The sequence below is a fragment of the Lipotes vexillifer genome, unplaced genomic scaffold (genome assembly GCF_000442215.2).
Source record: "Lipotes vexillifer unplaced genomic scaffold, Lipotes_vexillifer_v1.1 scaffold713, whole genome shotgun sequence".
In the NCBI taxonomy this organism is placed as follows: Eukaryota; Metazoa; Chordata; class Mammalia; order Artiodactyla; family Lipotidae; genus Lipotes; species Lipotes vexillifer.
In genome coordinates this window covers 145,509-158,992 of record NW_006773157.1, presented here as the reverse complement: position 1 = coordinate 158,992, position 13,484 = coordinate 145,509, and the positions used below count along the sequence as shown (strand labels likewise).

The window sequence follows — 13,484 nt, the reverse complement described above, 5'->3', positions numbered from 1 at the left end:
GAGCAGAGCTGTGGAGTAGGGCAAGGTGAACCTGGAAAAGGGGAAGGTGGGCTGGGGGTTGGGAGGGCAGGAGAGAAAGGGAAGGTGAAGAGGGCTAGCTCAAGACAGGGAGAGGCCTGGGGTCTAGCCCCACCTCCTCTACGGCTGCGGTACATGATCCTGTTGAGTCGCTGCCTCAGTGTCTTTGTCTGTGAAATGAGGCAGGTAACCTAGGTAATCCCTGGGGTCCCTTCCGGCTCAAAAAGCAGATGGGGGATAGGGAGGTGGAGGGTATGCTTGTGGGATTGAGAGAAATGAGGCATGGGTGTGTGTGTGTTAGGACAGATGTCAGGGATCTAGGGGAGGAGGTGTGAAAGGGATGGAGAGATTGGAGAAGGCGAGTGGCTGGGGGCCAGGATGAGGGTGGGGAGGGTGGGAAGGGTGAGGAAGGGGGCTTGGGTGGTTGGCAGGGCTCCGGAAGGTAGGTGGTGCTTGATGGCCTTCACAGCCAGTGCCTCATGCCAGCACCCTGGTGTGTGTGGGGGGGTGGTTACTGACAGCTCCTGGGGTGGTGGGGAGTGTGTGCCACGATTCTTCCCGCTCTGAGCCGAGGCTGATGGCTGTGTCAGCCAGAGTTGGAGGCCCAGGAGTCAGCCCCGGAGCATGGAGTCCGTCCGGGCACTGAGAGTTTTAGGCTCCGATGGGCCCTGAGGAACCAGGACCTGAGGTGGAAAAGTTGGTGTAGGGGAGTTTAGGAGTCCTGGTCCTTAGGTGGCCACCCAGAGCCAGTCTCTTCTGTCCCAGCAGATCAGATTTTCTCCACCGAGGTGCCAGGGAATGAGACACAGTTTACACTGAACTCGCTTCAGCCCAACAAGGTGTATCGAGTGCGGATTTCGGCCGGCACAGGGACCGGCTATGGGGCCCCCTCCCAGTGGATGCAGCACAGGACGCCCAGTGTGCACAACCAGAGCCACGGTACGGGGTCAGAGGGGACAGTCGGGGTGATGCGTGTGCCTATGTATGTATGTGTATGTTTGCCCTTGGAACCCAGACCCAGCCGCCTCCTCCATCAGAGACGTTCCATGGCTCCCCCTGCTCGATGGGCGCAGGAGGATGGGTGAAGAGGCGAAGGGCTAGCTTTTGCAGACACCCCTGAGTTCCTGTTTCCTTTCCATCTGCTGTGTGACTTTGGACAGACCATTCACAACTCTAAGACTTCATTTACTGCCAGGTGTGGCATGAGGACTAATTAATGTAAACCAAATGTTTAGTACATAATTAAAACTTGTTAAATAGTAGCTGTTTCCATGATTATGATCGTTGTGGGTTTGGCTGAGAGGCCCAATAGTACAGTGGTTAAATGCAGTCAAAACCTGGCGCACATACTATCTGTGTGTCCTTGGGCAAGTTACTTTTAGGAGCCTCAGTTTTCTTACCTGTAAAACAGGGATAATAGTACTTTTGTTATTTTATAGGGTTGTGAGAATGAAGTTAAAATACATGGTACAAAGTGCTTAGAACAGCATCAGACACATAGTGAGCTGCCCCACTCTTAGGCTTCCAAGTAGGGCTCCCCACTTCCAATGGCTCCTTCCCTCCTTCCCGGCTTTAGCAATCCCTGGTATCCCCTACCTGCCAGTACTCATGCATTCATCCCTTCAGAAGAATTCTAGAGCCCTGCTCTAAGCGAGGTGCTGTCAGCCCTGCCCCAGAGGTGCTCCTTGCTGACCTCTCTGCAAATGCCCAGGAGACATCCCTGCATTCCTAGCACTTGTGGAAGAGTGAGGTGTGCTCTAGGCCAAGCCTGGGCCTGGCCCTTAGGCCGGTGGCTGAATGGTGATGCACTGGGAGAAGGCTGGCAAGGCTCTCACTCAATGCTCTCTTCCTGCTTTTTGCTTCCTCGTGTCCCTTCCCTCCTCCCTTCCTGCGCCTCTGCCCGCAGTCCCTTTTGCCCCTGCAGAGCTGAAGGTACGGGCAAGGATGGAGTCCCTGGTCGTATCATGGCAGCCACCCCCTCACCCCGCTCAGATCTCTGGCTACAAACTCTACTGGCGAGAGGTGGGGACAGAGGAGGAGGAGGCAGGTGGCGAGGGCCCTCCAGGGGGCCGTGGAGACCAGGCTTGGGATGTGGGGCCTGTCCGGCTCAAGAAGAAAGTGAAGCAGTATGAGCTGACCCAGCTAGGTGAGGAGGGCCAGGTGGGGAGGGAGGAGATGGACATAGCTCCAGTGGGAGACTGGACAAGCGGGGTCAGTGGCTGGAGATGGCCCCAGAGGCTCCTCTAGCCGGTGAGTGACCCCCACGACCTTCCCCAGTCCCTGGCCAGCTGTACGAGGTGAAGCTCGTGGCATTCAACAAACACGAGGATGGCTATGCAGCAGTGTGGAAGGGCAAGACGGAAAAGGCTCCCGCCCCAGGTGAGGGGGCTGGGGAAGCCGGGGAGGAGGTCTCAGTCAACAGGGTGGCCTCCTTTCCCTTTCCTCTGGGCCAGCTCTGGTGGTCGGGTTGTCTGGAAGCTTCAGCTACCCGCAAACCCATTCTACTAGGCTCTTCTAGGTTACAGAGAGAAGCTCCAGCTTGTGCACTGTCTTGTAGGTCTGCTTACCGTGTTTTCATTATCCATGAACAGTGCTGATATGGAAGGTTTGGACAGAGAAAAACCCCATGGCTCATCAGTGACTTCTGACTCCAAGTTTGACCTTTAAACAATTTTTAAAATACATCCACCTACATTGTACCGTCTGTCAGATTATTCCTCTGCTCTAGGGAGGGAGGGTATCCCTTTGTGGCCCACCAGGAAACTGAGGCTCAGGATCTTAGTTGGGGCTGCTGCAACAAAACATTATAGACTGGGTGGCTTGAACAACCAGTTCTGGAGGCCGGGACATCCAAGATCGAGACCCCAGCAGAGCCAGTGTCTGGTGAAGACCTGCTTCCTGGTTCGTAGACCATAGGCCATCTTCTCGCTGTGTCCTCACATGGCAGAAAGAGGGTTGGAGAGTTCCCTGGGGTCTCTTTTATAAGGGCACTGTTATAGAATGAAAATGTGTGTCACCCCAGAATTCGTATGCTGAAACCCTCCACTCCAATGTGATGTAATAGGAGGTAATTAGGGTTAGGTGATGTCATGAGGGTGGAGCCTTCATGAATGGGATTAGCACCCTTATAAGAGTCACAAGAGAGCTTGCTTCCCTTTTCTGCTCTGAAGATACAGTGAGAAGTCAATTGTCTATAACCCAGAAGAGGGCCTTCACCAGAACATGACCATGCTGGCACCCTGACCTCAGACTCCAGAACTGTGAGAAATAAATTTCTGTTGTTTATAAGTCACCCAGTCTACGGTTGTTTGTTATAGTAGCCTGAACAGACAAAGACAGGCACTAATCCCTAAGACAGGACCCACCATATGTTCAAATTTCAACATATGAACTTTGGGGGGACACAAACATTCATTCCATGAAACTTTTCTATGTCCTTTACAAACAGTAACTAATTTAATCCTCATAACAACCCTATGAGGTGTTGGTACTATTATCTGCCCCACTGACAGAATGGGGAATGGAGACACAGAGAGGTTAATTAACTTCTCCATAGTCACACAGCTACTAAGTGGCAGAGTTGGAATTTGAATCAGGGCAGCCTGGCTCCAGAATCTGTGCTCTTAATTGCCATGATTTGCTCTCTCTCTATTACATTCCTACATACTAGTGTTCCACAGTCTGCAATCTGTATGCTCTTGGCAAAAATCACTTAAATTCTTGGGAGCCTCAGTTTCCTCATCTGTGAAGTGAGAATGGTGCCACCCAACTCACAGGATCAAAAGAGACTGGGTAAAAGAAAGTGCCCTGGGAACTGCAAACCACTATACATATTGAGGGATGAGTATCCTCCCTCCATTCCCACACTCTAATTTTCACCCTCCAGACCTGCCCATCCAGAGAGGGCCACCCCTGCCCCCTGCCCATGTCCATGCAGAATCAAACAGCTCCACATCCATTTGGCTTCGGTGGAAAAAACCAGACTTCACCACAGTCAAGATTGTCAACTACACGGTGCGCTTCAGCCCCTGGGCTCAGGAATATGCCTCCCTCGTCACCTATTACCCCAGGTGGGAAGAGGGGGCTGATGCTGCGAAGGGGGAGGAAGAGCAGACGGTGGGGAAGAAGGCAGCAGGTGGTCATGAGGAGAGGGGACCTGGGGGTTCAGGGACATTTCATGACTCATGTGTTAAACTGGGGGCACATTGAGGGTCTGATGACCAGATGGTGACAGATGGAAAAGGGGGGAATGCCTCCCTGGTCACCTATTACACCAGGTGGGAAGAGGGGGCTGATGCTGCGAAGGGGGAGGAAGAGCAGACGGTGGGGAAGAAGGCAGCAGGTGGTCATGAGGAGAGGGGACCTGGGGGTTCAGGGACATTTCATGACTCATGTGTTAAACTGGGGGCACATTGAGGGTCTGATGACCAGATGGTGACAGATGGAAAAGGGGCATCCATCCAGTCCCCTCCCCTCCCAGGAGAGCCTTGAACTCAACCCTAGGAAATGTCACGCAGGACAGACCTATTTCTTCAACTTCACGTGATGGGGAAGAGACAGCCCAGCTGCTGTCCTGAGAGGTCCCCAGTTAGATGGGGAGACAGAGACCCTGACCTGGGGAGCTGTTTGTTTGGCAGAGGAAACAAAACATAAAAAGAAATAGATATATACAGTTGCAGCTGAAGTAAAATTAAGTCAAGGATAAGAAGCATCAGAGATGGTCCCTTGGGTAGAGAATGATGTGGATTAATCCAGGAATGTTTCCTGGAAGAGGGGCCTGGCTTGGGGATTGGACATGGAGGCTGATACATCCAGACCTCTCTGCAGGTCCTCTGGATGGTGTTAGTGGCCCCCAGGGGGCTGGGGTAGGGGATTAGATTTGGAGGGGCCTGCCCTGCTAGGAGGGTATGCCTGAGAGCCCTGGTCACGTTTCTTGCCTTGGCAGCTCTGGAGAAGACATCCTCATTGGCGGGCTGAAGCCATTCACCAAATACGAGTTTGCGGTACAGTCCCACGGCGTGGACATGGACGGGCCTTTTGGCTCTGTAGTGGAGCGCTCCACCCTGCCTGACCGTGAGTGGCCACCAGTCCATCTTTCAGGGAACTCCTTCTTGCCCCAGCATCCCTCTTGTGAAGCGCCCCTCAGAACCCCATGAGTGTCCATCGTTTGCTTTGCATCTCTGTAGGCAGTCCTGTGCTGGTCTTAACCATTTACTCACAGACATTAACATAAGATTTAGAGGAGTGGTTTCTTTTAAGAGGCTGTGGGAAGACCTCAGCGAGCTGTGAGGGGGGCCAGGTCTGGAGGCAGGCATCCTGGGTTCTGCCTTTGGGTCCCTGTCATCCCCCTGACACACACTGAGACTTAGGCAGTCCCCTTCCCCACGAAGGGCCTGTGGGTCCTCATCTGTCAAAAGAGAGGATGGGACCATTCGCTTTGCAGGTCTGTGACTCTGGAACCCTCTGGAAATGCATCTGAAGACAAGTGGATTTTTTTTTTTTTCTTTTTTGTGGTACGCGGCCCTCTCACTGCTGTGGCCTCTCCCGCTGCGGAGCGCGCAGGCTCAGCGGCCATGGCTCACGGGCCCAGCCGCTCCGCGGCATGTGGGAGCTTCCCAGACCGGGGCAGGAACCCGTGTTCCCTGCATTGGCAGGCGGACTCTCAACCACTGCGCCACCAGGGAAGCCCGACAAGTGGATTTTTGTTCTCACAGCAGAGGCTCTTTGGTGCTTCCTGTCCTAAGACTGCTCACCTTTCTATTGACAGACCTCTGTCCCTGACCTGAAATAGGAAGACACGTGCAGGGTAGGGTGGGGAGGCCCTCTACCCTCATGGATTCACTTTTTAAAAAACTGCTTGCAAGTTGTTTCTCACCCACGCATGACTTCAGTTCTTATGGTCTTAAACTGCGTGCGGAGTTTAGGGAGACCCCGGTGTTTTCTCCAAGGAGACTCTATGATACTGGATCCCCAGGACAACTGACCAGGCTACAGAGGGGGGAATGTTTTCTCCTTTCACAGGTGGGGAGACTGGAGCCTGAGAAGCAGAAAGTCACCTAGGATCAAGGAGGGTTCTGGCAGCCCGTGGTGCTGTGGCTCTGTTATGCCTTAGAGCCCTGGGTCCCCATCCCACCCTCTGTTGGGCCTCGAAAACCTGAGCCCCCAAATCTCTGTCCCTTTCCAACACACCAGCCACCTTGTGTCCCTCCTTTTCCCCCTTCCTCATTCACTCCTGCCCCCCAGGATCAATTTCTTCTCTGAAAAAAAAACCACAAAGCCTTCCAAGGTGCTGCTTCTCCCACTGCGGTTCCCCCGACCCTGAGGACTTGTGCCAGAGACAGGCGTAGACAGAGGCTACCCGGGGGCATCAACCAACTTTACTTGAAGATTTCGGGTGGCAAGGGGAGTTAGGAGCTTTAAATGATAAAGTATTTCAAACACTATTTTTATATTAAATGTTACCACAGAATAGATGAATTTAAAAGAAAAGGTAAGCCTTTCAAAAACTTCTGAGCTCTGCCCCCAGGTCCCTAGAATACCAAGGGTTGAAGACAGTGTCTTCAACCCTTGGAAGTATTTGGGTGTGGAAGTTTGAGGAGCTCTGTTCCAAGGAGTAGAAAAGAGTTTCTGAGAGGGGAGGAATGGTGGTGAAGCCCCCTCCTCAACTGTATTCCAGAAAGTCCCCAGTGAGAGACCAGACCTCATTCTGCTTTGTGGTTTGTGGTTTGTCCCAGTGAAGGAGGAAGCAGGGAGGCCAAATCCTCATGCCCTGGCTCCCAGCTGCCCCCAGAGCTGGGGCTGTCAGTGACCCTGCCTCTCCCCGTCTCCCCTCCTGACCCCCAGGGCCCTCCACGCCCCCATCCGACCTGCGCCTGAGGCCCCTGACGCCATCCACCGTTCGGCTGCACTGGTGCCCCCCCTCGGAGCCCAACGGCGAGATCGTGGAGTATCTGATTCTCTACAGCAGCAACCGTACCCAGCCTGAGCACCAGTGGACCCTGCTCACCACCGAGGGTGAGGGCTCGCACCCCACGGCATCTGAGCAAGAGTCTCCCCACCCTCCACCCACGTTCCAGCCTCCCCAGTGGCTGGTTAGTAGTGAGCTTGCTGCTGAGGTTTGTTCCAGGAGGAGCAGGCAGAAGCTACCGCCTGAGCGGGAGAAGCAGATTCTCTCAGGGCCGCTTCCCAGCCCATCCCTGTAGCCCACCCCGACCCAATTCACCAAGCCTGCTCTCCCTGCCTTCCCCACGCCCCCCTGCCAGGAAACACCTCCAGTGCTGAGGTCCACGGCCTCGAGAGCGACACCAGGTACTTCTTCAAGATGGGGGCGCGCACGGAGGTGGGGCCTGGGCCCTTCTCTGGCCTGCAGGATGTGATTACTCTCCAGGAAAAGCTGTCAGGTAAGAGGCAGGAAGGCAGGAAGGGGTGGGGTCCATCCTGGGGCAGCCCAAGCTCTCCAGAGCCCCCCCCCCCACCCCCACCCCGCCACAGTTGACTTCTAACCCTCAAGCCATCTCTTCCAAGGTCCTGCCTCTGGGCATGGCAACACTTCCATTGTTTTGGACAAGTGCCCTCTTCACCTGGTGTGGAGAGGACAACTTTGAAGGGAAGATGGGTGTGGTTCAGTGGTGATTCAGTTGAGAGGTCAGATTTGCGGGAGACTGGCTTGGTTGCTTTGATTGGAGAACTGGCTTGGAAAGGTGACGAGATTTATGGGGTGGAGGTCTTGGGCAGTGGGACTGGCTACGTAATCTGCAGGGCCCGGTGTGAAAGGAGAATGTGGGGTCCCTTATTTAAAAAGGGGGAAGAATTTCCAGATGGTGACAGCAGAGCATTAAACCAAGCCCAGAGCCCTTCTAAGCATGGGCCACGTGCCCCTGCAGGTGTTGCACACCTGCAAAACCAGCCCTGTTAGGCAGGCAAGAGGTGTGTTTCACTGAAAGGCCAGGCTGATGGGGAGGAACCACAACTTCCGTATGTCCAGTGAGAGAGAGGTAGTGGTGGTCTCTGTGAGTCCATGGGGCCCTCCTGTCCTTGCATGAGAAGATTTCACGTGTCCAAAGGGTGAGACTCAGGCCAGGGGTCTCTGGAGGAAGCCACAAGTCCTGGTCTATGAACCCCGGGTTCTCTCCTGTCCTCCATCTGTTCTGTTCCCTCCCTCTCCCCCGCCAGACTCTTTGGACATGCACTCTGTCACGGGCATCATCGTGGGCGTCTGCCTGGGCCTCCTCTGCCTCCTGGCCTGCATGTGCGCTGGCCTGCGCCGTGGCCCCCACCGGTGGGTGAAGGAACCAGTCTGACCTCACAGAGGAGAGGTTTCCAGAAGGGCTGCAGAGATGAGGGAGCAGGGAAAGTGGCCATGACTTGCTCTGGGCACTCCCAGGAGCCCCATTAAAGTTGACTCTGGGATGAAGGGGTTGGGGGTGATGACCTCATGAGAGTAGGGGGTGGGTTTAGGGAAGCCCCCAAGCATATCCCCTCAGCAGGGGCAGGCGTAGGTAGAGCTGCCTCTTTGCCGCTTCCTTGGTAGCTGCCAGCATCTTGCAGAGAGGGACCCCAAATCTCCAGATGCCTGGAGCCAAGGGAGGAAGGACCCCAGTGTAGTGTCATAGCTGTTTTGAACAATCCCAGAATTTCTTATTCATTGCACAGACCGGGAAATTAAGTCTCAGAGATGGGTAGGAACCTGCCCAGGGATACAGGCTGGACTAGATACCAGTCTCACCCCCACCCCTCTCTTTGACCACTGTGCTGTCCCCCATCTTCCCTTCCAGGGAAGCCCTCCCGGGCCTGTCCTCCACCGCCACTGCTGGGAACCCCACGCTGTACTCCCGAGCCCGCCTTGCCCCCCCCAGCCCCCCGGCTGCCCATGAACTGGAGTCCCTTGTGCACCCCCGTCCCCAGGATTGGTCCCCACCGCCCTCAGACATCGAGGACAGGGCTGAAGTGCACAGCCTTATGGGTGGTGGCGGTCCTGACTGCCGGGCTCACTCCAAGAGAAAGGTGAGCCTGGGTAGGTCCGAGCCCCACACTGTGGCTCATGCCCAAATAAGACACCAGGGGGCGCGAGAGCGCAATGTGTGACCCCGTGAGAGAGCCCCTTCCCTCCTCCCCCCTCCCCTTCCTGGGCCAGCTGCAGAAGAAAAAGCATACTCTCCCTCCTCCTTGAAAGGGTTGGGAGGGCGGGCAGGGAAGCAGATGGGCCTCCATCCCTGGCAGAATAGGTCAGCCTGGTTCTCAGGAAGGAGGGGAGGGCCCCCGATGGGCTGTCTGCGGTTGACTCGGGGTGGCCAGAACACCCAGATCCCTCCTTATCCTGGGAGCTGGGGAGACCTCTAAGACCCGGCTCTCCCCAGTATGGGGACAAGAGGCTGGTCAGTTTGGAGGTGGTCAAGTGGGACCGGGATCCGGATAAGGTGGGCCCACGCAGGGCAGGTCCCCTCCATCCTAGCAGTGGTGGCTCATCCTGCATTCCCTGACCAGCCAGCTCAAACCCCTGAGTCTTTCCTCATCCTTTCCCTGCCTCTGTGGTGAAGGAGACCCTGCCTGGCTCAGAAACCTCTGGGCTTTTCTGCAGGAGGATCTTTCTATCCTCAAATTCACCCCCAGACTCTCAGCCCATTCTGTGCTCCTCCCTACAGCCTTGGGGAGGGAGGTAGCAAGGGGGCCTAGAGAGTCTGTGAAGGGAGCTCCATCCACTTCCGTCTCATACTTCACAGTCAAGCTCTCAATGCTTCCACTTTTCTTCCTGTGCAGATCTCCTGGGCTCAGCACGGTGGGCTGAGCTGGGCAGGTTCCTGGGCAGGCTGTGAGCTGCCCCAGGCAGGCCCCATGCCCTCTCTGACCCGGGCCCTGTTGCCCCCTGCTGGAACCGGGCAGACGCTGTTGCTGCAGGCTCTGGTGTATGACGCCATAAAGGTCAGCGTCCCGGGAGGAGGGGGGAGGGAAGGAGAGGAGGGTCCCCGTGTTTGTGCAGAGTAAGTAGTGAATCCTCTGGAGAGCCCTGGTGGTAACTTCCCTGGGGCTAAAAGTCTAGCCAGCAGATCCCTGGAGCCTCTAAAGGTGAGTGGATGGAGGGCAGGCCAGTTTGGGAGAACCTGTATTTCTGTGGGTTGGGGACAATCCCTCCTCTACCTAGACGTAAGTGGGCCACAGCAGAATTACATGGATCTGACGGTGCACCTGGCCTGAGTGCACTAAGCCCTTCCTCCTATTCACTGAGGCCCTGACTGAATCTGGTACTCTTGGAACTGCTCAGCAAGGGCAAATGAGTAGTATTTCCCTGCCTTCCCATGGATCTGATCATCATCTCTTTTAGGACAGTCACTGTTCTTCCTTTACCAACTCCCATGTAATATATAACGGGCTCTGGGCTGGGGGTCAGTCTCTCTGCATCCCAAGAATGATGGTTATCCTTCTGATGGTCACTCTCAGTGACGGTTTTGTGTTCTCTTCTCTGACCAGGGCAATGGAAGGAAGAAGCCGCCCCCAGCCTGCAGGAACCAGGTGGAGGCCGAGGTCATTGTCCACTCTGACTTTAGTGCATCCAAAGGGAACCCTGACCTCCACCTCCAAGACCTGGAACCTGAGGATCCGCTGCCTTCAGAGGCTGCTGACCTCACTTTGGGTGTTATGAATTTCAGGCAAGGGGCAGACTGGCTGGACAGGGAGCTGGGAGGGTGTGAGCAGGCAAGCCCTGGGCCAGACAGACTTACCTGCCTGCCAGAGGCAGCCAGTGCTTCTTGCCCCTACCCGGACCTCCAGCCCAGTGAGGCTCTGCAGGAGGCCCCAGGGAACAGCTGCCAGCCAAAGGCCCCCTGCCCTCCAGCAGCCAGCCCAGGCCTGCCCAGAGCCCCAGTCTCCTCCTCTGCTTAGCTCCCTCGAGGGCACAGTTTGGGGCAGGCTGGTATGGATCATGGGACATGACACGTGTGGCCACACATGTACACGTGTCTGCCTGCAGGTACTGACCATCATCAAGCCATTTGGAGCCTCCTGGGGTGCTTTGGCTCAGGGGAGAGGAAGAAGTGGATTATTCACTCTTCCCCACCCGTGCTCTGTGACACGTGTGGTAGGCGAGAGACACGTGAAGCACAGCTATACGTGCTTGTACACGTGTGAAGCGCGTATGCGTGTGCTGGTTGGTGAGCTGGGAAACCTTGGCCCGGGCAGTGGTCACTACGGCCTACTCCGTCCTCCAGGTCAGGACAGTGCCCAGCCCTGTGGGCCCCCACCTCCGTCACCCAGCCTTCTATTACACACTCTGAGAGTGTCTCCAGTGCCCTGTCTGACAGAGACAGCCCCAGCCCACTTCCTGTCTGGCTGGGCTGAGTGCAAGCAGGCTCTGGATGTCTAACGCTTTAGCTGCATCACCTCTGCCATGTCCCCGGTGCCCAGGGTGACTCTGGCTCCCCTCAGAGCAACTCTGCATCTAGTGTTGTAATTGGGGAAGTGCCTGGTTTTGAAAATCTGCTTTCTCTTGCTCTCCCCTCCTGCCTCCCCGCTCACTCCTCTAGTGTCTGTCTCCAGTCGCCCTGCTCTCCCAATCCTAGTGCCCTTCTCTTCCTCCCTGATACCCTTTCTCTGTCTCCTTTTTCCGTCTGTCTCTGCTGTCTCTCCCACCTCTCCCACACTGTGTCATGTGGTTCTCCTGCCTGGGTTCAATCTCTGCATCCTCCCCTAACAACATGACTACCTCATGTCTGTTCAAGGCCAGAGCGTGACTCCTGTGTCTGCCATCCACTTCAGCCGTCATCCTCCCACCCCCTTCCCATCTGTGCCTCCGTAGGCCCCCTCCCCAGGCAAACTGCCTACCCCCAGTGCAGGTTTGGAAAAGACCTTTCAGCCTCCCTTGCATCTTTCTGTGATTGAGATCAGAGGGTTGTCCTTGGAGGGGATAAATGCAAGTCATACAAGGGCGTTTTTGAGACAAGGAAAGGGGAACACGACCCAGAAGCTTGGGGTAAAATTACTCCCTCCCTTCTAGGCAGGCAGGCAGATTTGCTGGACGGAGAGGTTTGGGGACCTTCCTTCCCAGTTGAAACTAGAAGGGTAGAACGGGGTGGAAATTAGGGGTTCCATGGCCCCACCGCTTCCCACTCTGTGCACCTTGAACATGAGCTGACGGCATGGAGGTGGAAGGAATCTCATCCTCTTGCAGTGCTGGAAGGGAGGGCTTCACACAGGACAAGAGTGATGGGCTCTTTTTATTTTGTCTTTTCTTTAAATTCAATCCTGAAGTCATTTTCTGTTGACCTACCACACAGGGACAAGCTTGACTTCTGTTTCCTGTGGAGAGAAAACAAGGTCATTTATTTGATTTTGCACCTCAGCCTCTCATAGGAGCATCGAGTATGCGGTCTTTTCTCCCTGCATTCATCTTTCCTAACTGAGCAGCACATCAAGGGTTAACTCTGGCTTCTGGGCCAAATTAGAAATAACCAGTCTATCTTTCCTTTTTCTTTTTTAAATGGTGAAATGTCTCTCAGCGGAGTTGCAGCTTTCTCAGACCCTTTCAGCATCTGTGTTTATTACACTCGGGTGTCACTCACGTTTGACATCCGCACCTACATTTCCTCCTCCTCCCCCTCCTTCAGGCAGCCTATGATAACACTAAAGATTATTAATGTTGGTTTTGTATCTCATTAGGACAGAATTGTCACTTGTACTATTTCTGTAGCATTCAGCATTGCTGTGGCTAACACTACTGTATATGTTTCATCACTGCTCTGAAGGTCAAAAGCTTCATTTTATTTTGCTGGTTTGATTTTTTTATTTTCTAAAGAAAAAAAAAAAACAAAACTGCCCTGAATTAAATGGCTGTTTTAACAGTAGGCTCTTAGCATTACACCACATAGTCATTTTTCATGTTCTTGTTTAACAGGCAGTGAGGTTCTGGTTTAAATTAAATAGCTGCAAATGAGACAATTTATAACCCATTAGGTTGGGTGGAAAATTGTTTCTCAAAAGCAAATAAGTAATAAATCTGGTATCTGCCTATAACTCACAGTTGATAAGAAAGTGGCCATTACTCACTAGCATTATATATGATTTGGGCTCTGGGTAATTTGGAAGTGTTAGGTTTGTGTCTTTGCAACAGTATTTTTATTAGAAAAGAGTCCATTGGCCTTTTACAGGGTATTAATCCCTTTGTCATCTACCATCGATGCCTTACGGTTTTTGAGTCTCATTTAAAAACCTTTTCTTGATGCATGACAAGTGTAATCGGTACCTGCTCATTTATTTGTCTGTAGTTTTGCTGTATTATTTAATTATTTTTCCAGTGTTTTTTTTCTCCTTACAAGTATGATATTCTTTAGTGTTAAGCCAAGGCATTGATCATGTATCTGTCCCTATAATGAGTTAATAAACTATTTTCCAAAAATGTTCTGTTTTGGAACCAAATGACTAGAATTTCCTCAGCCTTTCTCCACGAGAGAATGTATTTCCTACCAGGTAGGAAATGT

The 13,484-nt window shown here is 53.8% G+C and overlaps 1 protein-coding gene across 1 annotated transcript in view; it reads left to right on the top strand.

Annotated features, from left to right (window-relative positions):
* IGDCC4 (immunoglobulin superfamily DCC subclass member 4) overlaps nucleotides 1–10,893 on the top strand; it is a 37,148-nt gene extending 26,255 nt beyond the window's left edge. The window contains exons 14-24 of the mRNA XM_007448139.1: nucleotides 787–957; nucleotides 1,925–2,164; nucleotides 2,296–2,397; nucleotides 3,905–4,088; nucleotides 4,964–5,091; nucleotides 6,862–7,032; nucleotides 7,281–7,418; nucleotides 8,191–8,296; nucleotides 8,793–9,021; nucleotides 9,775–9,936; nucleotides 10,483–10,893. Of these exons, the coding sequence (XP_007448201.1) occupies nucleotides 787–957; nucleotides 1,925–2,164; nucleotides 2,296–2,397; nucleotides 3,905–4,088; nucleotides 4,964–5,091; nucleotides 6,862–7,032; nucleotides 7,281–7,418; nucleotides 8,191–8,296; nucleotides 8,793–9,021; nucleotides 9,775–9,936; nucleotides 10,483–10,893 (2,042 nt within the window). The remainder of the gene's footprint in view (nucleotides 1–786; nucleotides 958–1,924; nucleotides 2,165–2,295; nucleotides 2,398–3,904; nucleotides 4,089–4,963; nucleotides 5,092–6,861; nucleotides 7,033–7,280; nucleotides 7,419–8,190; nucleotides 8,297–8,792; nucleotides 9,022–9,774; nucleotides 9,937–10,482) is intronic.
* The last annotated feature ends 2,591 nt before the right edge of the window (nucleotides 10,894–13,484 follow it).